At 47.5% G+C, this 21,223-nt stretch overlaps 1 protein-coding gene and 1 long non-coding RNA gene across 6 annotated transcripts in view; one reads left to right on the forward strand and one right to left on the reverse strand.

Annotated features, from left to right (window-relative positions):
- Positions 1-2,182: 2,182 nt before the first annotated feature.
- Positions 2,183-4,329, reverse strand: LOC148118886 (uncharacterized). Its single transcript, XR_015735578.1, has 2 exons — positions 4,214-4,329; positions 2,183-3,963 (listed from the first exon to the last, which is right to left on the reverse strand). It is a non-coding gene; the product is annotated as an uncharacterized LOC148118886 (long non-coding RNA).
- The window catches only part of Grhl2 (grainyhead like transcription factor 2), a 121,271-nt gene continuing 104,275 nt past the window's right edge, over positions 4,228-21,223 (forward strand). For 2 of the 5 annotated variants that reach the window (XM_085679087.2, XM_087898728.1), the window contains exon 1: positions 4,430-4,563. In XM_085679087.2, coding sequence (XP_085535213.2) covers positions 4,544-4,563 — 20 coding nt within the window. In that variant the 5' untranslated portion in view covers positions 4,430-4,543. Of the gene's footprint in view, positions 4,355-4,422; positions 4,564-5,628; positions 5,738-21,223 lie in introns of those variants that run through there. The other 3 variants (XM_085679085.2, XM_085679088.2, XM_085679090.2) reach the window with 3 other exon arrangements.

The raw sequence follows: 21,223 nt of genomic DNA on the forward strand, positions 1-21,223 counted from the left end.
CACTTTATAATCCCAGTAGACACCTTGTGATCCGATTTGATGTTCTACACAGGGACCAGATTTGGGAGCCACCGTGTTAATGGAAGCATATGGATAAAAACATATGCAGTAAAGAATTGTTTCATAATCTGTGAGGCAGAAACTTTTAGATTTACTTAACTAATGTGTCAAAGAAATCAAAACAATTGGGTAAAAAGGTAGTCGCATGGTTGACAACTTCGATTATTTTTATTTTCTGTGTATAGGTGTTATGTTTGCATGTGGGTCTGCACCTTCAGAGGGCATTGGATCCCCTGAAGCTGTAATGGATTGTTGAGAGCCTCCATGGGTGCTGGAAATTGGACCTGAGTCTTCTGCAAGAGCAGCAAGTGCTCTTAACGGCTGATCCACTGCTCCGGCCGTGGGGGACCATTTAAAATGGTCCGTTTGAAATTTTTCCTTCACCTAATCCACCCATATTATCAAATCAATGTTGACTCACTAGATGTCAGAAGACAGGAATTTGATCATTAGAAAGCAGCAAAAGGAAGGACCAGCTGGGAAACCTCTTGCCTGTGCCTCCTGAATGTTGGGATTGCAGATATGCATCCACAGCTTCAGAGGACCACATCCAGCTCCAACAGTGACTTTGCTGCACAAACCAGTTTGGTGGAGTTTGGCAAAAACTTTGGGATAATGTTGGAAACAGACATGTTTAAAGCTGGTATGCCAATTCTTTGCCATCCCCCTGCCCTCACCAAAACAAAGTGCACAGTAAGAGGTCATAAAAAGGATAAATTCGCAGGAACCAAGAATATGAAGGAGGGGCTGGAGAGATGGCTCAGCGCTTAGGAGCACCGCCTGCTCTTCCCGAGGTCCTGAGTTCAATTCCCAGCAACCACATGGTGGCTCACAACCATCTCTAATGAGATCTGGTGCCCTCTTCTAGTGTGCAGGCACACATGCAAGTAGAACACTATATATAATAAATAAATAAATCTTTAAAAAAAAAAGAATATGAAGGAAAGACCATCACCAAAAGAGAGATTTCAACACAATTCTGCAATTCTGTCTGATGTGACAGGGCAGGGGTAGGGTGGGGTGGCTTCTGCTTCAATTCCTGCCCTGATTCCATCAGTGGTGGCCTGGGGTGTGGAAATGTAAGATGAAATGGTCACAGTGTTTCTCACAGGAACTCCAGCTAAGAGTAGCTGAGTAGAAAGTGGCCGGAGGGGGCAGCAGAAGTCACACACGAATGCTCATAGGGGTCAGGGCAGAAAAGGCCCAGTTGTTCTAAAAATACAGGATGATCTGACCTTGGAGACACCTGAGGCGCCCATGGGGGACACTGGCAAGTCGACTCAGGGCCCTGGTGGATACGGGAGAGGCAAGCAGCTAAAATCAGGGGTCCAGGTAATGGCAGCTAGAGGTGTTGGATCCTTGTGACCTCTCCCCATTTGTCTGCAGATCTTTTTTTCTCCATTCATAGATGAGAGTAAGGACATGGAATCCCAAAGGGGTGGCAGTGAGTTTGCTCTGGGTGACCTTGCTATGCAGTGCTTCGGTGCGAGCTATTTCTTCACGGGACTGCACCCAGAGGTCAGACACTACACATTTCTCCTTTGAGTGGTTTAGCTCGAACAAGAATTTTCCGATTCCCTGTCCTGTCTTTGGCCGCCAGCAGGAGACACACTTGCCCACCATCCACACAAAGACAGGAGTCAGAGCCCCCAGAAAAGGAAGGACCGGGAAAAGCTGCAGGGTGGCCCACCCAGACCCTCCATAGAATGGCTTCCAGACATCACTTGCTGGTGAATGCTCCAGAGTGCAAGACACGGTAGACACTCCGAGGGAAAGACAGCAGGTCCACTAGGGAGCGAGCCCACTCCCCACCCCCACAGGGTTGCTGAAGAGGTTCTTATGACCTCATCCTTACCTGGGAGCACAGAGTGAAAGGCCTGCTTAAAATAGTCAAGGGGTGGCCAGGCAGTGGTAGTGTGCCTTTAATCCCAGTACTCGAGAGGCAGAGGCAGGCCGATGTCTGTGAGTTCGAGGCCAGCCTGGCCTACAGAGTGAGTTCCAGGCCAGCCAGAACTACACAGGGAAACCTTGTCTCAAAAAACAGGAAAAGCAAAAAGGTCAAGGTGCAGCAATGGATGCCTGGGCCCTGAACAGGTAGGCAAACACAAATTTGAAACCAGTCTCATATACACAGATATATTCAGGCAGCAAGGGCTACACAGAGACTCTCCCTCAAAACAAAATAAACCAGCCAGGTGGTGGTGGCACATGTCTTTCATCCCAGCACTTCGGGGACAGAGGCAGGCAGATCTCTTTGAGTTCCAGGCCAGCCTACTCTACAAGAGCTAGTTCCAGGACAGGCTCCAAAGCTTTCTAGAAAAACCAAAAACAAACAAACAAACAAACATACATACAAAATAAAGAAAAAATACCAAAACAAAGAAAATCATGTGCCACGGGAATTGAAAAATAAACCCTCAAAGAAGGTGCACGGTGTAGAGCTTGGTGTCCCAGAATGACACCTGAGTTCTGAGTCCATTCTACAGCCTACCTCCCTAGGACCGGGAGGGCAGGAGTTCTGTGGGCACCTTTGCTAGGGAGGGTGGAATTGGTTGTTTGACTGAGCATTTGGAAAATAAATTTTACAGTCATTCGATCGATCCATTATAGAAACATATCAGGATGGCATAAGAAAAGTCAGAAAACACCAGTGGGTTCTGTTGTCCCCGGAACTCACACAGACACTCAGTTCTTAGTCTCTAACCTGCGAGGGACTGGTGCTGAAGATCCAGAACTGGAAGGTGACCAGGCAAAAGAGCAGTGGTCAGACGGTTTTGTTATTGATACATCGAAAGATAGCACGGTGCGTGTCTGGGAAATAGGAAGGCAATCACAGAACGACCAGCCAACAGTGGACAGTGGTTGTCTCTATGGGGGACATGGGTACCGTGTTAAAATTGTGTTAAAATACATTACTTTTTAAAAGTACACGTATGGGTGCTTATAGTATTATTTTTAAAAAGAATACAATTGTGGAAGTCATTTGCTAAGAGTGGAAACAAGGAACAACAAAACCCAGTTTTGTGATTTAATTCCCAGGAAATAGGCGGCCGGCTATTAATATAGAAGGTTAATATAGAAGTAGTATCAAGTCTGTCAGCTCCAGCGTTAACCTGAAACAACACGTGGCAAAGATTCCTGCATTTCCACAGTCCGCACGTTCGGGCTAGATCCCTGCCAGAACTCCCACAAATACTTTCCTCTGGTAGCAGCGGTTATAAATTACACCTGGGCTAATTCGAGTTGTTCCCAACCAGGACGAGAGAAACCACAGAAAAGTCAGTTTCGCCCAGCTTTGTTCCCCTGGCAACCATGTTCAACGGCAAGGATAAAGCGCCTTTGTAGTAGCTGCTTCTATTGAATTACAATGTAAATGTTGATGCTTGCCTAGAAATGTCAACCGGCGACAGGCTTATGACACAGATGGAGGAGTTCTTCCGCAGCGCAGGAATCCCAGGCTGCAGGGAGATGGAAGAGGTGCGCCGGGCCATCTCAAGAGTCTATCCAAGCGAATCTCCGTTCTCCATCAAAGCCTCGCCGCGCTTCGAAGGTCCAGCTCAGGCCAGGTGGCTCGGCTACTTGAGAACCAAAACGACCTGCTATCTTCTATGCATCAGGGCGCGAGAAGAGTTTCTTGTGGCTAAGAATGCTAAAAATGCAATTACGCAACAGGCCCGGCAAGCCGTTTCTTTTGCACTCTTAGCATAACTTAACTCTCGTCCCCGACTCTTCTGCCCGTCACCCAGGTCGTCCAGCGGGTGTCAACTGCCCATTTGGTTCCGGGTGCCTTGTTGATCTGAGTTCAGCTCTCGATCGTCCTTCGGTTTGACCCCAAGCACGCACACGGTGGTGCTGCAGGTGGTGCTCCCCGTTGCTCCTCACCCATCACCTCCTCCCCGGCCCCTAGTCAGGGAAGGAAGGCAAAAAAAGCAGGGAGAAGCACTCTCGGCAGCGACGCCAGCGTGCCACCACCGCTGCACTCCGGGAAACTTCGCAGTGAGTTAGTTACCTGCGCTTGGAGAAGGGCCTTACCTGAGCGCGCCTCTGCCAATGGCAGCTCACCTGAGCGAGCTGCGCAGCCAATCACCGCGCAGCTCGGCCCTCGGGCTTGTACCCTTTAGTGAAAGAATTCAGCGCCGTGCGAGAAAGTTACCTGTGGCCGCCCAAGTCCGCCACTTTCCGCTCTGTGTCTGCCCAGTGCCTCGATCCGGGAGGACTCCGCGCCGCCGGGCCGCCTCCGAGCGCGGGCCCTATGTGAGGGCCGCCTCCCCCCCCATCCCACCTTTCCGGCTAGGTGAGGGCGCGAGCGAGCGAGCGAGCGGGCGAGCGAGAGTGGTGAGGGGGGACGAAAGCAGAATTACCTGTAGCTCTTGTTCTGCCATCTCGGGCGCTCTCACACACCTTCACCTGCACAGACTTGAAAGTCCAGTTTCACCAGAGGCTGAGGCGCCAGGAAAAGGGGAGCGAGTTCATTGGATCAAACATGTCACAAGAGTCGGACAAGTAAGTGGATCGCACGCGCCGGCGGCTGCAGCTGCTGCCACTTTGGGCTGATGGCAACTGGTTTGTTGTGTTTTTTTTTAAGTTGCTATTGTTGGTTTTTGTTTTTGTATTATTTTTCTTTTTTCCCATTTTGGTGGATCCAGACCCTCTCGGATTATATTTCTACCCCGATTTAGGGGAGAAAACTCTACATGAACGTGAACGTTTAATACCCCTTTTGGGCCTTGCTAGGAAACATGGGTTTTTCTCTGCTTCCTCCCCGATGAACGACCTCAGCTCCCACTGCCCTGACCCGACCAACCCTTGGGCACGGATTAAGATTTTGGTAGATGGTGGTGGGAGGCCCATAGTTGCCCCCTTGACTGGAGCTGCTCCCCAGTTTGACTTCCTGGGCCATTTGGAAATTCAGTCGACCTCCTTCGATTAGGCCAAAGGGCCTGCTTTGGAAAAGCGTTCTGGGCTGCTTTTGTGTGCGCTCAACAAAGGGCTTTTATGCGGCTGCAGACACGGCCATCTTCCCCATGGGGCGGCCAGGGGTTCGTGTGCTCTCCGGCGTGGGCCCCCGACAGGAGCGAGGCGCGGGCAGGCCGCAATGGAGGGGCCCGTGGGTGTGCCGCTCTTCGCTCTCTCCCGCCGCCCACGCATTGTTCGGTCACCTCACGCAGGTGCGGGGCAGGACCTCTGGGGAATGGGGGAACTGATTTTGAGGCCCGCAACGAAGGGGCACCCACACTTGGGCCAGTCTCCTGCGCCCCGACGTCCCAGGCTCGTACGCGTCCGGTGACCGCGCGGCCCACTGCTCGGAGGCCGCCACCTCGGGCGTGGGGCTCGATCGGCCTTCACCGAGGCCTTCGACGGAAAGGGGGGGACCGTGGGGCGCAAGGACTCCGGACACTCCGCGTCCTGGACCGTAGCTCTCGACCGGCGGGGAGCTGCAGCGCGAGCCTCGGGGCGCTGGGCCTGGTCCGTCGTGGTCCCCGCCTTGGGGACGGCTTTGTGCGAGCCGGGGGAGGTGGGGCCGAGGGCGGGAGCGGGAGGGGGCCGGAGGTGGGTCCCGCTGTCCTCCTTCCATTCGGTGGCGACACTTCCTTCCCCCTCCTCCCCGAGCGTCCCAGGCCGGGAACTGGCTGCGTCCTATTGGAAGTCCTCAGAGGCCGCCCTTTTGCTGTCCCCGGTAACTTTACCCTGCTCGCGTGGCCCTGCCAAGGGGACCTTTCCGAGAGTCTCCACCGAGAAGTGCACAGGACCAGTCCCATTTTGAGGGACCCGGAAGGGAGGAGGGCAGAGTGGGAAGCCTGACAGACCTGTGCTGGGATGGAGAGGAAGGGCCAGCTTCCCTAGGAAACTCTGGCCTATGCAGGACGCCTGCTGTCATACTTAGGAACCCACGACGGTCGCCACCCTTAAAGGTTTAATAGCTCAGTCCCTACGGGGATCGAAGAACTAATCTTAGAAACTCGGCCAGGGGCTAGACAGTGGCCTACGGATGGGAAAGCGATCAGTTTTAGGAGACAACCCACCCACGTCTTCACCGCCACCTTAGCTTCTTAGTGGAAGGAGTTAAATTTATGTAACTCAAATCCAAGGCAATCACAACGTTTTGGTTTTCGTGTGTGTTGAATTGTTTTGAGTTTAGTGTTTGGGAAAAAAAAGGCTGCACGTTCACTTTAATCGCACAATTAACATTTAGCTTGACTGCTTAGTTTCGCGGTGTGAGTCAAACGAATTACGAATGAAAGCGGATGGGTATTTATTCTCCCCAGGTTATACTTAGCGCCAATAGGGATAATTTATTCACTATTGAGTCTAAGTACCGAGTACTAACAATCTGGTTTGACGAGTACATATTACCTAGTTTTTATGGCTAATGCCTATCTAGGATTACACGCGCGTTTAACGGAAGTAGCTTTTACCTAGTGGTTCCCAGGATTTCATTTTGTATCCCGGGAAAACTAACTAACGACGCGGTAAGAAGACCACAGTCAAACCTCCTTTGCTTTCTCTGCTCAAACGGTGGAGAAATGTTTGAGGTCGTCCATGACTTCCGGGTCACTTTTGGGAATCTGAGATTCTCTCTCTCTCCTTTTCTTTTTCTCTCCTTCCTGTCCCCCTCCCCCTTTTAAGACAGGGATTTCTTTGTAGCTCTGGTTGTCCTGGAACAACTAACTCTGGAGATCAGGCAGTTTTTGAACTCAAATATGGCTGTGTCTGCCTCCCGAATGCTGGGATTAAAGGCGGGCCCCACCATGCCCTGCACACTTCATTTTCTGAATGTTCATATTCTACTCGGCCCCTGTAGGGATGCATTGGGGGCTGATGAGGCATTTTATGAGGTTGAGACTCCAAGATAAAGTGCCTGAATAGGCCGTTGAGCCTGCCAGTCACCTGAACGAGGAAGAGGTCCCGATTAGGAGCTTGCAGTGTTTCCTGGTAAATTGCGCCTAGGAGGCCTGCCTGTGTTTTCTGGAAATACTCCCCCAGAGCAAACTCTTAGAGATTAAATTCCAAATCCAAATGAGATGCAGGTAATCTTTTTATGTCGAGTTAGGAAGGGGTTTCCAGTTAGAAAGTTTGCCCTGAAGATGGATCATCTTGTTATGATTTATATAAATAATACTGTTTACTTACATATTTATTTCGTGTATGTGTGTGTGTGTGTGTGTGTGTGTGTGTGTGTGTGTGCACACGCAGCTATTGAAGCTTGTACATGGCAGTCAGAGGACAACTTGAAAACATTGGTTCTTTTCTTCCATGTGGTTTCTGGGTGTCAGACTGGCAGCAAGCGACAGTCTACCCCTGAGCCTCTCACAGACAGGCCCACTGTCCTCTTCTCTTTGCTGGTGACTTTTCAGGGTGAAATGCTCTGTCTTGTGTGACCCCTCCTTAAATAAGAGGGGGAGGGGGCAGACATTTTGTCTCTGTGTGCACTTTAGAATGTTCTGCTTGCCCACCTTCAACTTCTATGAGAGTTGACGATCTTTGTCAACAAGGAGAAGAAACTCTTCCCAGAGGGGGTAGCAGGTGTGTCTGGTCTACGAAAAAAGAAACTCTTATTTATTTTACTGTCGAATTATATAAAGCATATCAAGAGGACACACACATGTGCATTTGTAATAGTCGACTCTATACAGATCTTTTCATAAGCGTAAAAACATGCTTTCTGCAGTGCTTGCACTGTGTTCTGACAAGCGTTATAAGAAGAAACAAAGATGTGTGAAGCAGGCCATATCCTTAAGGGGAGACCCTGCAGTAGAGAGCAAGCCCAAAATGGACATGGATTTATGCCAGTAGCTGACAGGAGCCTAAAAGTTACAATAGTTAAAAAAAAAGTTAAAAATACATTACAACTAATTATTATTATTATTATTATTGTTTTGTGTATTTTAGCTTAAGGAGTTTTAAAAATACATTTAGTTAAGATTTTATTTTTTATGCATTTGGCTATATTACACATCTTTAACAGTAAAAATGCCAATAATTTATCATATCTTCACTATACCAGTACAAATACGTATTCATTTTTTTCACCTCAACTATATCTTGAGGCCCTCTATATTGAACATTGTTTCAGTGTTGAGATTCACTAATGCTTACAGGTTTAGCATATGTCAGGAGAACAAGGTCCACCGATTGAGAAATAAGCATAATAAATTAGGTTAGCACAGACGCTTGCCGAAAAACTGAGCTTTTGAAGATTTACGAAGATTTGGGAGAATATGTTTCACATAGAGCCATTGAGGAAAGACCAGAAGAGGGCTCAAGCCCTGAAGATAGCTGAAGCAGGTTTCCCAGGCAAAGGCCTTGAAGTGAGCGTGACTAGGAAGTGGGTGAATTAAGGGAGATAAAGGCAACTAGTACACCAACACGGAATTCCCTATTGATGCAGACGCCCGCCCGCGTACTCAGTCACAAAGTTGTGCTTGGATAGAGCAGTCAGGAAGCCACAGTCAGTGAGTAAATGGTAAGTTCCAACTGAGTCCGACAGTGTCCTTCCCTAGCCCTCCTGGGATACTACGGAGGGCGGGCCGGTCTGGTCTTTTACAAAGGGCTAAACCATGCAGAGTTGCAGTTACAGGGTGAATAAGTGGACTCCCAGCAGAAGGGCCCTGGGTTGGAGCTGAAGCAGAGGAACCCAGTGCAGGCGGGGTTTGCGAGACACTCCCGTCTCTCCCAACTCTGGAGTTAGCCTACCGTGCTGGCTCTGGACACAGCTCAGATCTACCACCTCAGCTTGTGCCCTAGACTGCCTTTTCCCTGTGCTCTCCTCCAGCTTCTGCAAACTGCACCCATTAGAGCGCTTGGATTTGTCAAATGCCTCTAGAAGAAAACACCCGTACACTGCTTTGATTGGTGTCCCAGCACCCACAGAATTGACCCACAGGCAAGATTGAGTTACCTAAAAATACCCAAAAAATGTTGAGTAACACTATCAAAATATAGTCTAAAAAATCTGGGAATAAATTATGTTTATGCTTAATAATGCAGTTCCACCCAGGAATTCTTGCTATCCTTCCTTCCGAAGCTTGTCTGATTGCTCAAACAAACAACAAACAAACCACCCACCGGGAGGCAAGCGACAAACCACGGAGAGCCCTCAGCCCTTAGAGGTGTGCTATTGTTTCCTCCAGATGGCCCAGGAGTCTGCACTGAAGCTCTGACCCAGGCTTTAACTTGATTTTGGGTTAATTATGGAGCTAGTTAATCCTTTCAATGCCCACTTTACACAATAAATGCAAAATCGGGGACTTCTGATGCTAGCCCGTGCCTCGGTGAAAAGAGGCCGCCTCCTACTCTCCCCTAGGCTACCTCGGTTGACGCCACTGCTGATATGATTCTAACCGGAAGCAAGAATTCCTCGACCTCCTCCCGAGGTTGTTTGCTCTCATTGTTTTGCTAAACTGTGGCTTAGGGAAGAGTGTGTGTGTTGGGGGTCATTTTGACAGCTCACCTGTTTACCGAGCTGCTAAAGACCTGTTTGAAGTCTTTCACGACCTCCTGTCCTAGTCCTCAGTCGACTTGGGTAAGAAGCCTGTCTCTAGTTTCACATAGTGGGATTTCCCGAGGGCTCCCCCTTCTTTGAGTTGATATCCAGTGTTTCCAGCTCAGAGGTAAGGTAAAGAGTTCTAGTGAGATGTTGTCCCTGCTGAAACAACTGGGCCAGGAAAGATCCTACTGGCTTTCTTACCCGGCTCTTGGGAGTTGTAAGTATATGACTGTGATTAGAGAGTGCTGCCTAAACTGGACCAGGGCCATTCTTAGGAGGACTGAAATCAAGTCCAAGATGACTAAGCCTCGCTATGTAGATCAGGTTAGTCATGAATCTCGGGTCCCCCTGCTTCAGCCTCTACTGCGGTGGTGGGATTAGCAGTGGGCACCCACTACACTGGAGTTTCTGCAAAGTAGAAAGGACAGTTTGGGAAAGTAGCCAGGAAAGTCTGACTTAAAAGAAACATTTGTACCCCAGTAACTGAGCTCAAGAACCCCGAGATGGGCGATGGAAGGTGTGTATTGATAAGGTTGACTTTAGGGTAAGCTGTTAAATTTACTTTTAAAGAATTCTTAGGTGAGCCAGGCAGTCGCCTCGAGTCTCTTTCTTGACTCTGGTCTAACCAGGCACTTATTATTTTTTTTCTCTCTCTCTCATTCCCTCCTTCTTTCCTTTTCCTTAATTCTCTTCCTCTTTTGTCTTTTTTTTTTGTTGTTGTTTGTTTGTTTTTGAAACAAAAGTCTCCCATAGCTCAGGCTGGCGTCAAACTCGCTAGCCAAGGATACATTTAAGCTCCTGATCCTTCCGCCTGTGGAGTGTTGGGTTATCAAGTGTGCATTTCTGATTTGTTTCGCTTCATTTGTTTGTTTGTTTCTGTTTTTCTTCAAGCTGGGGGTTCTCTGTAGCCTTGGCTGCCCTGGAACTCTCTCTGTAGGCCAGGCTGGCCTCAAACTCTGACTTCTACCTGCCTCTGCCTCTCAAATGCTAGGATTAAAGGCATGTGCCACCATGCCAGGCAAGCATTTCTGATTTTTTAAATGAGTACTTTGGCTGAATAGTATTTTTTCTCTTTTCTTTGCCTCCCTGCTCGCCTGAACCAACATGTTTTTATTCCTCGATCCTTTTTGATCTGTCTCCCTGATAACTCTTTACTTGTTAGTCCTCCTATAATATCTGGTGAGAACTGACCGTGGCACGTGAAGGTGACTTGAGTCTTACTGTCTGTTCTCCCACTCATGGTTTTAAACTTTGCTGCCTGGCTTTAGCCTTCACAGCCCAGCAGCCCGTCCTTGTCACCTTGGTCCAAGGGTCAGATAATAACAGCAGGTGTTGCCCTGTCTAATTTAAGTGGATTTACTTTAATCCCTGGCACCCATATTGGGGGGGGTCCTCACATCTCTGCCTCCCCAGGTGGTGGTGCCCAGGGACTGCTGTTAATGAAACAGTCTCTCTAGGCCTGCCCTGAGACCAGAGCCCTCAGCTTGGCAAAACTGCCCAGGAAGAATTCCTCAGCGAGCAGCGACAGGCTAAAGTAGGAATTTGCTTTGGCCCAAGAGGACTAGTTGGCAGTTGGTTAGTCACAGGACTAGTTGGCAGTTGGTTAGCCACAGCAACTCATACCTGGGAGTCTACCAACAGCATTCCTTTGGGCCTCCAGCTTCCCGCTGAGTTTCCATCTGTATGGCCTGTATACTTCTATCTCCTAGACAGATCCAGCCTCCTTGGTATCCGTTTTATTTGTTTATCCATCGCTAACAAGGTATAATTTATGCTGCTGCATTTCTTTTCCTTAGCAATCTTGGGGGTCAAAGCCAGCACCTCCCATATGCCAGGCAAACACGGTGGCGTTCCCAGTTCCACCATAAGTTTTGTTTGTTTGTTTTTCGAGACAGGATTGCCCCGTGTAGCTCTAGCTGCCAGAACCCAAGATTCACCTGCCTCTGCTTCCTTGAGTACTGGGCTTGATCAAAGGCTTGCCGCATCGCAGCCTGCTGTTTATAAATCATCAGCAACACACACACACACACACACACACACACACGTTCGTGTTTATGGTTGTTATGGGTTTTTTTCCTGGATATATGTCTGTCCACCCTTTGCTTGCCTCCTGCCTGCAGAGACCAGCCTGGGATTCCCTGGAACTGGAGTTACAGATGCTTGTGAGCCACCTTGTGGTTAATGGGAATTGAACGTAGGTCCTTTGGAAGCAGCCAGAGCTCTTAACTGTTGAGCTATCCCTCCTGCTATTGCTATAAGCTTCTTACCAGTAAATGGCAGACAACGCAGGGCTATGAAGGCTAAATGTAACAGAAACAAAGTATGAAGGCTAAATGTAACAGAAACAAAGTATGAAGGCTAAATGTAACAGAAACAAAGTATCTGCGGGGATAGTAATCCTCCCCCATCCCAACTCTATTGGGAAAAGAGAAATATTTTAACTGGGTGTGCTGGTGAGGAGTAGCAGTATTATTTATTAAAGACTACACATTCTGAATCGCTACTAGAATAGCCACCAGGTCTCAGTGAGGTTCTGAGGATTCCAGAGTATATTGTTATGAAAATAAGTCTGGGCTGTAGAGAAGGAGGGCGCATTTGAATGGACGGGCAGTCTGTGTAAGCGGTAGCGGCCCCAGGCCTGTGAAGCAGGGAATTTTACTTTGTAATGAACGTGGGTGGCGGTGAGCATGGCGGCAGCGCTTTGTGGTGGTCTGGTTTCATCTGCGCTCAGGGCAGGGAAGGAAAGCAACAGTTATCTCCTCTATAAACACCGAAGGGCCCACTTCTCTGTAAAAGGCCTGCGTTCTTGGCTTTTCAGTTTTTTGTTTGTTTGTTTGTTTCTTTGTTTGTTTGTTTGTTTCTTTATTTGTTTGTTTGTTTCTTGCTCATTCATTCAATCGTTTGTATTTTGCAGCTCGAGAATGGAACCCAGGGCATCCCATGTGCTAGGCTAGCAGTTAGGCAAACACTCTGACATTGACCCCTCCCCCCAGTCAGGCAGTGATCAGGGCTTCCAAGGTGTGGAAAGATTTGGGGAGAGGAAAGGAAGGGGTAAAGCAAGCATGGACAGGATGAAGCTGCTTTAGCAAGGGTGGAGTGGCCCGTGTTTGCTCAGCAGACAGGCAAGAGCAAAGTGGCTGGATTGGATTTCAGATGGGAGACAGGTGGATGGCGTGAAATTAATTATTCCTGGGGAATTGAGTTGGTTTTAACCTGAAGTCTAGGATCCTAAGATGGAACAAACCTTAGGGCCCACGTTGGTCACGTGAGTAAGTTAAGGATTTGGGTTTGTAAGTTTCATAAGCCAAGTGTTTGGTGTCCTCTCTGTGCCATACGCTAGGATTGTACATGGGGAACAAAGTCTGGAGTGGGAAAACTTGCTTCTTTTTCTTTGAAGGAAGTAGGCATAGTAGTATCGCGGTGACAGAGTCTGTGAATGCTCGCTCTGGCTCTGAGTGCCCTCCCATGGGTTCCCAGGGGCCTTCCTTCCCACACTCACCCTACACTGTTGCCTTACTTCCCAGTTCAGTGAGCCCCATAAAAGCACTGCTTTCTGTACTTCTCTGATCTATCTTTTCAAAGAAGCCAGGAACAAAGTAGCATTTACCGCCTTTCTGTATTGCCAATAAGACAATTAGCATAAGATGAGAGAGTATTCTCTTCTCATTATTTCTTCCTTTTCCATCTGCAAAATGGAATTGAGTGAAGTGATCCCCGAGGATAATTGCCTCTTCAGTGTCTGGAGTCTGCTTCTTCCCTTCAAAGGGTTCTGGGCTGGTGGAAGTTCCTAGGGTCCAGAGATACCAGGCTGCTGGCCTGACTGTTCTTCATGAGCCCCTTCTGGTGCTCCAGAATCAAAGGTGTTCTGATGAAGATCCAGAATGAGTTGAGGCCTCCAGCAGGGGGCATGGCGAGGGACCGAGAATCCCGAAGGGCAGCTAGGTGGCTTTACTAGAGGGTTCCTGCCTGCACAGCCTACCAGGGCTGACTGATAGATAAGGGGTCCAGGAAATCAGATACGTGCTGGCAGGGACTCTGAGAACTTCACTGACAGGGCCCTGGAATGGTTCTATTAGGCCCATGGAAGGAGAGTGAGGTAACGGAACGAACCAAACATTCACTTAAAACCTGAAGGTTTCCCCTCCCCTCCCATCTTTTCCTCCTCCCTTCTTCTTCCTGTCTCCTCCCCTCAGCCTCACTCCCCTCAGCCTCACTCCCGTCCTTCCTTTTCTCCTCCCCTCCTCCTCTTCTTTCCCCACTGCTCCTTCTTCCTTCCTCCTTCTCCATTTTCCTATGCCCCCTTTAATAAAACGTGATTCAGGGAACTCATTGTCAGGAAGTACTGCCAAGACCACGACTTAGAGTTCAGAGGAAGTATATACGTATAAAAATATGATAATAAGAGTAAGAAAAGCAGCTGCTGGGGCTTGGGGGATGACTCAGCAGTTAAGAGCACTGCTGCTCTTCCACAGGACCAGGGTTCAATTCCCAGCACCTGCACGCCAGCTCACACCTGTCTGTGACGTGACTCCGTTTCCAGTGCTTCTGATACCCTCACCCAGAGATACATGCAGGCAAAGCAGGCAAATGTACATAAAATAAAATAAAAATAAAAATTATTAAAGAAGAAAAAGATAGCAGCTGTAGTCTTACACCAAGTATAGAGTCTTATGTTATTGTACATCAGGGCACACAGCTGTTATTCATTTAGACTGGGAATAAAAATCTCCATTTTTTTGAACTGAGGGATTAAACCCTCTGAAGTGGCTATTCTTTGGTCAGTAGCCCTTTGGAAGTTGTGTTGGAAGAATCTTGTTTAAGACACAAAAGCCCTGGTACAGAGTGTCTGTCTGTCTGTCTGTCTGTCTGTCTCTCTCTCTCTGTTTTTCTGTGTAGCCCTGGCTGTCCTGGAGCTAGCTCTGTCGAGCAGGCTGGCTTTGAACTCACAGAGCTCCGTCTGCCTCTGCTTGCACTACTACCACCCAACTAGATACTCAAAGTATGTAAGCCAGGGACTGGAGGGCGGTTAAGTGATGAAGGGCTTTTACTGCTCTTCCAACAGACGAGAGTCTGATTCCCAGCACTCATACTGGGTGACTCAACCACCTGTAACTTCAGCTCCAGGGAATCCAACCCTACTGGCTTCCATGGGCACCAACCAGCACACATTTGCACGAATATACACAATGTACCCACATGTATATATAATTAAAAATAATAAAAATAAGTGTTAAAAATATGCATATTATTCATATTAAATAAAAGACAAACATCAGATGCAGATGTAGTTAAGTATAAATGGAGAGTTATTCAGGTGGCGGTGGCACACACCTTTAATCCCAGCACTCAGGAGGTAGAGGCAGGCAGATCTCTGTGAGTTTGAGGCCAGCCTGGTCTACAGAGCTAGTTCCAGGACAGGCTCTAAAAGCTACATAGAGAAACCCTGTCTTCAAAAACCAAAAACCAAACTAAACCAAAATAAAACAACAAAAAAAAGGAGAGTTCATAAAAATTATACAAGTGGCAAACCCAGGGGGCAGAGGTTTAAGAAACAAATTATTAAAGGTTTAAGAAACAGATTTTACAGTAGTGACCCAGAGAACCCTTACAAATTGGTCAAGATAAGCAGACCTGGGTTAAGGTAAAATACCAAGGCTGTAGGATTATAGATCATTGTGCAATCTCAGAAAGGCAGGTTAGTAAACTATATATTCACATGTGTGCCTGGTCCATGAGGAGATCCGAAGGAGGGGTTGAATCTCCCAGAACTGGAGTGACAGACAGTTGTGAGCTACCATGGGGCACTGGGAACCATATCCTGGTCCTCTGTAAGAGCAGCAAGTGTTTTTAACTGCTGAGATCTTTCTAGCCCCCATCTTGGTGTGTTTTTGAGACTGGGTCTTATGTAGCCTGTGTTCTTCAGGTCTTAGCCTCTTAATTGCTAGGATTACTGGCACGTGTCCAGTTAGAGCTTTAATTTTGAAAGTGAAAAATCAGAAAATCTCCAAATACCTGACCACAGAGGATCGGCTTGGAAGTTGAGGTTCAGTAAAACAACGGGCTGCTATGTTACCATTAGAAATCATATGATCTGGGCAGTCACAGAGCACACCTTTAATCCCAGCACTTGGGAGGCAGAGACAGGCGCATCTCTGAGGTCCAGGCCAGCCTGGTCTACAGAGTAAGTTTCTAGATATAGTCAGAGCTACACAGCCATTCTGTCATGGATGCATTTAAAAATGACACATACCTACCCCAAATAAAATAGCAACACTTGCCCTACTACACAGGTAAATGAAACCCCCACCTCCCCTTTCTGGCCCAGGATGCCTCGTTGCTCCATGACTGTGCCCACTGGCCCCTGCTCTGTTCCGTCACATGCCTGGGGTCTGCAGGTTTTATGGCTCAATGACCCTGCCTTTGGGAGTTTTGTGAAGTACAATTATTAAATTCAACTTTGAAAAGTACTTACTTTTCAAAGGAGCAAGAGCAGTGCAGGAACTTCCAATCTTGGTGCAGTTTGAAGCTGGAGAATAAATGAGAACACAAGACATTTTTTACCACCCCTCCCCCACCCCGTAACTGCATGTGTGTGCCTGCTTGCACTTGGAGTTTCTTCTGAAGAAAGCTTTTGGTAGCTCCCAGACTGCTAAGGAGCGACCTTGGAGAGGTGTGGTGCTGGCTCCAACTGTGTTTGATTCTGCGAGGACATCCTGGGAGAGTCTGAAATTGGCCCTCTAAAGTTGAGGACAGTACAGGACTGAGCTAATGGCCCTTTCTCCAACCTGCCGACTGACTTCTGCTCAGGAGATGATCCGCTCAGCTAACCGCTTCTGTAAAGACCGCCCTGCAGTCTGGTTCTTGAGCAACATGCTCGTGGGCTTCACTTCAAAAGCCTTTACAGAAGCTTCCTCACAAACGTTCAGTTATCTGCTTCTTCACGGACCCAGAGAGCATTTACAGCAGAGAACAAAGGGTACGTGATTCGAACTTGTAGGAGCCAACTTTGGGGAATCAGAGATCTGGCCCAAGTTATGTGAGCAAGGATGAAAGCAGCCACTGACTGTAGAATTTGTGTGTGAAAAGGCAGTAGGTGTGCGCTGGCCTGGTGTGTTCAAAAGTGGGTTTTTCTTTTCTCCCACTCCCCTGCCTCTCCCCTCCTGTCCATTAAGTTTCCAGGCTCCAAATATTATAGTTAAAACATCATCCGTGTGTGCTGGAAGTCTAACCAAAGCTAAGCGGCCTTACAGAGGAGGGTGTGGAAGGAAAGGGTCTGCGTGGTCCCTGTCTTACCCTGCGATTGTCTTGGATTGCAGCAAACTGCCTAGGGTGAATTCTCTGCAGTCATAACCTGGCCCTGGGTGTGGTGACCCACGCCCTTAATCCCAGCCCTTGGGAGGCAGAGACAGGTGGATCACTGTGAGTTCTAGGTCAGCTTGGTCTACATTGTGAGTTCCAGGACAGCTAGGGTTACACAGAGAACCCTGTTTTGAAATACAAAAACAAACAAACAAACATATAAAAAACCCAAAACAAAACAGCGAAACACACAGACTTGTTTATTAAATTTGCCTATGAGGGCTGGAGAGATGGCTCAGAGGTTAAAGAGCACTGGCTGCTCTTCCAGAGGTCCTGAATTCAATTCCCAGCAACCACATGGTGGCCCACAGCCATCTGTAATGAAATCTGGCGCCCTCTTCTGACATGTGGGCATACGCAGAGGCAGAATGCTGTAGACATAATAAATAAATCTTTAAAAAATTAATTTGCCTATGAACTTGGAGACACAATTCATTGGCCACTGAAGTTGAAATGAACTAGGCAGAACAGCGTATGCGCTCTTTCCTTTCCTTCGCTTGACAGGCTTCTTGCACGTTCTTCTCCCTCTGTTCTTCCCAAAGAACAAGACACCTCTGCTCAAGCCCGGAACGTGTCTAGATCCAAGTACCCATGCTGCCTCACACCCACTCACTCCTGGCCAGTGAACTAAACTTGTCCTTCAGAGCCTACGTGGTCAAAGATAGGATTAGGTGTGCAAAATAGTCCTGGAGCACGGAAGATGTGTAACAATCTTGGCACCGTGGTGAAGAACATTTCAGCTCACATGTAACTCCAGCTCCAGGGGACCTGACACTCTCTTCTGTCCTCCGTGAGCACCTGCACACATGTAGCAAACACTCAACATAGGCACACACATACACACAAAGAAAAATAATTTCAGAGAAAGTTTTCTCTAGAATTCCTAGATTTTTATTATATGATATCAGTTAGATTTTGATATTTTTGAGGCAGAGAGGATCTGACTAGCTGTTCTGGAACCCAGTATGCAGACCAGGCAGGTCTTAAACTCACAGAGACGCTCCTGCCTCTCTGTCCTGAGTGCTGGGAATAAAGGCATGTACCACCACGCCCAGTGCCACCACTCCCGGCTTAGATTAGATTTTATTTGTTTTATGTGTGATATATTCAAATATATATGTATGTACGTGTGTATATATATGCTTGTGTGTATGTATATGTATGTGTGTGTATGTGTATGTATGTATGTACATGTACAAGGCCAGAGGCCTTTTCTTCCTGAGGCAGGGTATCCCACTGAATACTGAGTTCTCCTGTTTTCAGCTGGGTGTCTTCAGCAAGTGATCCTCCTGTCTCTAGCACCTTCCCCCAGTTCTGGGGTTGTAAATGTGAAACAGGAAATCCACAGGTTCTTGTACCGCTCAGCAGGCACTCTTAGCCACGGAATTGTTTTCGCAGCCCCTGGGTTATTTTATAGTGCACACTTGAACTTCTGCATGATCTACCTCATGCCTTCCACCATTACTATCATAGACGACAGTCTTCTGGAACCCAGGCTGCACTTCATGAAGGATGACCCTTGAGCTTCTAATCCTCCTGCCTCCACCTCCCAAGTGCTCCCACATCTGGTTTCAGGCTGCCCTTAAGTGAAGGTGTTTTACAGGTTCTCATTTGTACATACGAGTTTTTGTTACTGCTTTTTTTTTTTTTTTTTTTTTTTTGAGTCAGGATCTCACTATGTAGCTTTAACCAGACTGGAACTTGCTATGTTGTTGGCCTCCAACTCACAGAGATCCCCCTGCCTCTGCTGAGGTTAGAGGTGTGCACCATTACATCTGGCAGTTGCTTTTTATCTTTTTACTTTTCACAAGACAGGGGTTCTCTGTGTAACAGCTTTGGCTGTCCTGGAACTCGCTCTGTAGACCAGGGTGGCCTTAAATAAACCAGAGACCCTCCTGCCTCTGCCTCCCAGTGCCGAGAGTAAAGGAACACGACAGCCTGGCCAGTAACTTATTTTTTTAATTGTTACTTATTTTAGGTTGTTTCTGTGGTTTTACATGGAATGGGGTTCTCCAGGCTAACTCAGCCATTTCTCCTTTACTTTTCCTACTGACGTCAGTACCTTGTCCATCATCCTTGCAGTGAAGGTTTTAAACACATCCCAAGTAACTGGATGATCCATCTGGAGGTGATCTGATAAAGAATGAGGCTATTTTCATATTTGTTTTTCCTAGGTGACCTACCTGTTGGTAAATAATTCATAGTTCTTCTACCTATTTGAAATTCAATTTTTATCACATGTTAAATTTCTGTGGGGATTTGGGACATTTTCATGACTTTATTTCTGTCCCACTGATGTGTGTTTCAGGGGTGACCGCAGAGGTAGCTTTGCACAAGCTGCAGTGTCTGGAATTGTTAGGCTGGTGGGCTGCTCTTTGGAAATTTTGCAGAGTTTTGCATTTCTTTTTCCATGTGAACTTTAGGATCCAATTCTACTTTCATGAAATTCTGTTTTAGAGATGAGGGGAAATGGGGAATGCATTATACGCTTTCGACAACTTTAATATTCAATTGCTATCTTTGTTGTTGTCCACTGTCCCCAAGAGAAAGATATTCATAACTTACTTTTGCCTTTTAGACAGTTCCTTCAGAGGTCTATCTAAATTTTCACAGGGCAAACCAAAGTTTAACTCTGTATGTCTGTCACTTCCTTTTGGGCTTACCTTTGTTTATTTTTGCTGTATTAAGGAATGTGCCAAGGCCCAAGAAGTATCGTAGGCACGCCCTGTACTCCAAACTGTATCTGTGCCCCCCCCCCCCCCCCCGTCACATTCGCTATGCAATGCAGTCAAGTTATTTGTCTTATTTTACAGAAAGGACACTTATATAATCTGTGTTCTGGGATGATCTCTGTGTGAACTTCCCTGCTCCTTCCTGTGGAGCATTGTTAAAGATGGAGGCTGATTCCAACTGTTTGTCAGACGAGTATCTGTTATGAATACTATTTTTCTATTTTTTCCGAGATAGGGTTTCTCTTTGTAACGGCCCTAGCTGTCTAGGCACTAGCTCTGTAGACCAGGCTGGCTTTGAACTCACAGAGATCCGCCTGCCTCTGCCTCCTGAGTGCTGGGACTAAAAGCGTGCACCACCACTGCCCAGCTGCAGTTTCTACTCAGTCTTAATGGCTGAGCATTTCCCCAGCTCCTCGCGCTAGTTTCTTAGCACCCATTCTTTCCTTCCCACCCACCATTGCCAGAGTGATGTAAAATACATGTGACCTGATGGTTTCCTGGCTGAAGACCTTGCCCATCAGTCTTCTCCCTCGGAGTCCAGGTGAACCCCGTCCTAGAAACTGGGCTGGTGAGACGACAGCCCAGGCTGTAAGGGCCTTTGCTCAACCTGGCAGTCCGAGTGTGATCCCCAGAACGCACATGGAGAGAACAACTTCTAAAACTTGTCCTTGTTTGCTCCATGGCACAGCATTCCCCATTCCCCTTCCCCAGACAAGTGAAGAGAATTAATATCAAATCTGAAAAGTGAATGACAAACGCTTGTGTAATCTGCTGTTCGTGTGTGTCTGCACTTGGCCAACAGTTAGTTTCTTTCTTTTAAAGTTTTCTTCCTTCCTTCCTTCCCTTCCCTTCCCTTCCCTTCCCTTCCCTTCCCTTCCCTTTCCTTTCTCTCCTTTTCTTTTCTTTCCTTTTCGCTGGCTAGTAAGAGTCCATAGGGAAGAGTCCAGCCTCTCCAGTGGTTAGTGAGTTGGGTTTGGTCCCCAGAGGAGACTCCCTTTCAGGACCCTGTCCTTTTTCTTCACCTGCACTTGTCACATCTGCAGTCGTGTTTCTCATCTGGGAAAGTTTCATCAGGGCAGAGACTGGACCTGCCTTTGTCGTTGTTGTTGCTTACTTGCTCCTTGTAGATAACACACTTAAGACTTGCCACTTGAGTGGTGTCTTCACTGTCAAGGTTTTAAAGCGGTATGCTCCACTGTATCAAAAAAAAAAAAAAAAAAAAAGGAAAAAGAAAAAGAAAACCAGCAACCCACGTCAGCCATGATGTTCGTTATGTCTTTACACCTGGGTTTGGGGACCAAGAGGTTAGAGTCTGACATGGAAAAGAAGACTTCAAAGTGTGGGCACTGGGATGTCATGGTTGCCATCTAGATGAATCTCTGTGATGAGACCACATGAATGAATGAATGAGTGAGTGAGTGAGTGAGTGAGTGCAGTCAGTAAGATCTTCCTAGTGGTAGGCACTTTGGATGGCTACTTACCCCTCGCACCTAGACCAGCTCTGGAGACGTTCTGTAAACCTTGCTCAGGGACCGGGTTGACTCAGGTCTGAGACTTTTCCATAAAGCTGTGTATGACCTGCCTT

Source organism: Myodes glareolus, chromosome 19 (assembly GCF_982192425.1).
Source record: "Myodes glareolus chromosome 19, mMyoGla1.1, whole genome shotgun sequence".
Classification (NCBI taxonomy): Eukaryota; Metazoa; Chordata; class Mammalia; order Rodentia; family Cricetidae; genus Myodes; species Myodes glareolus.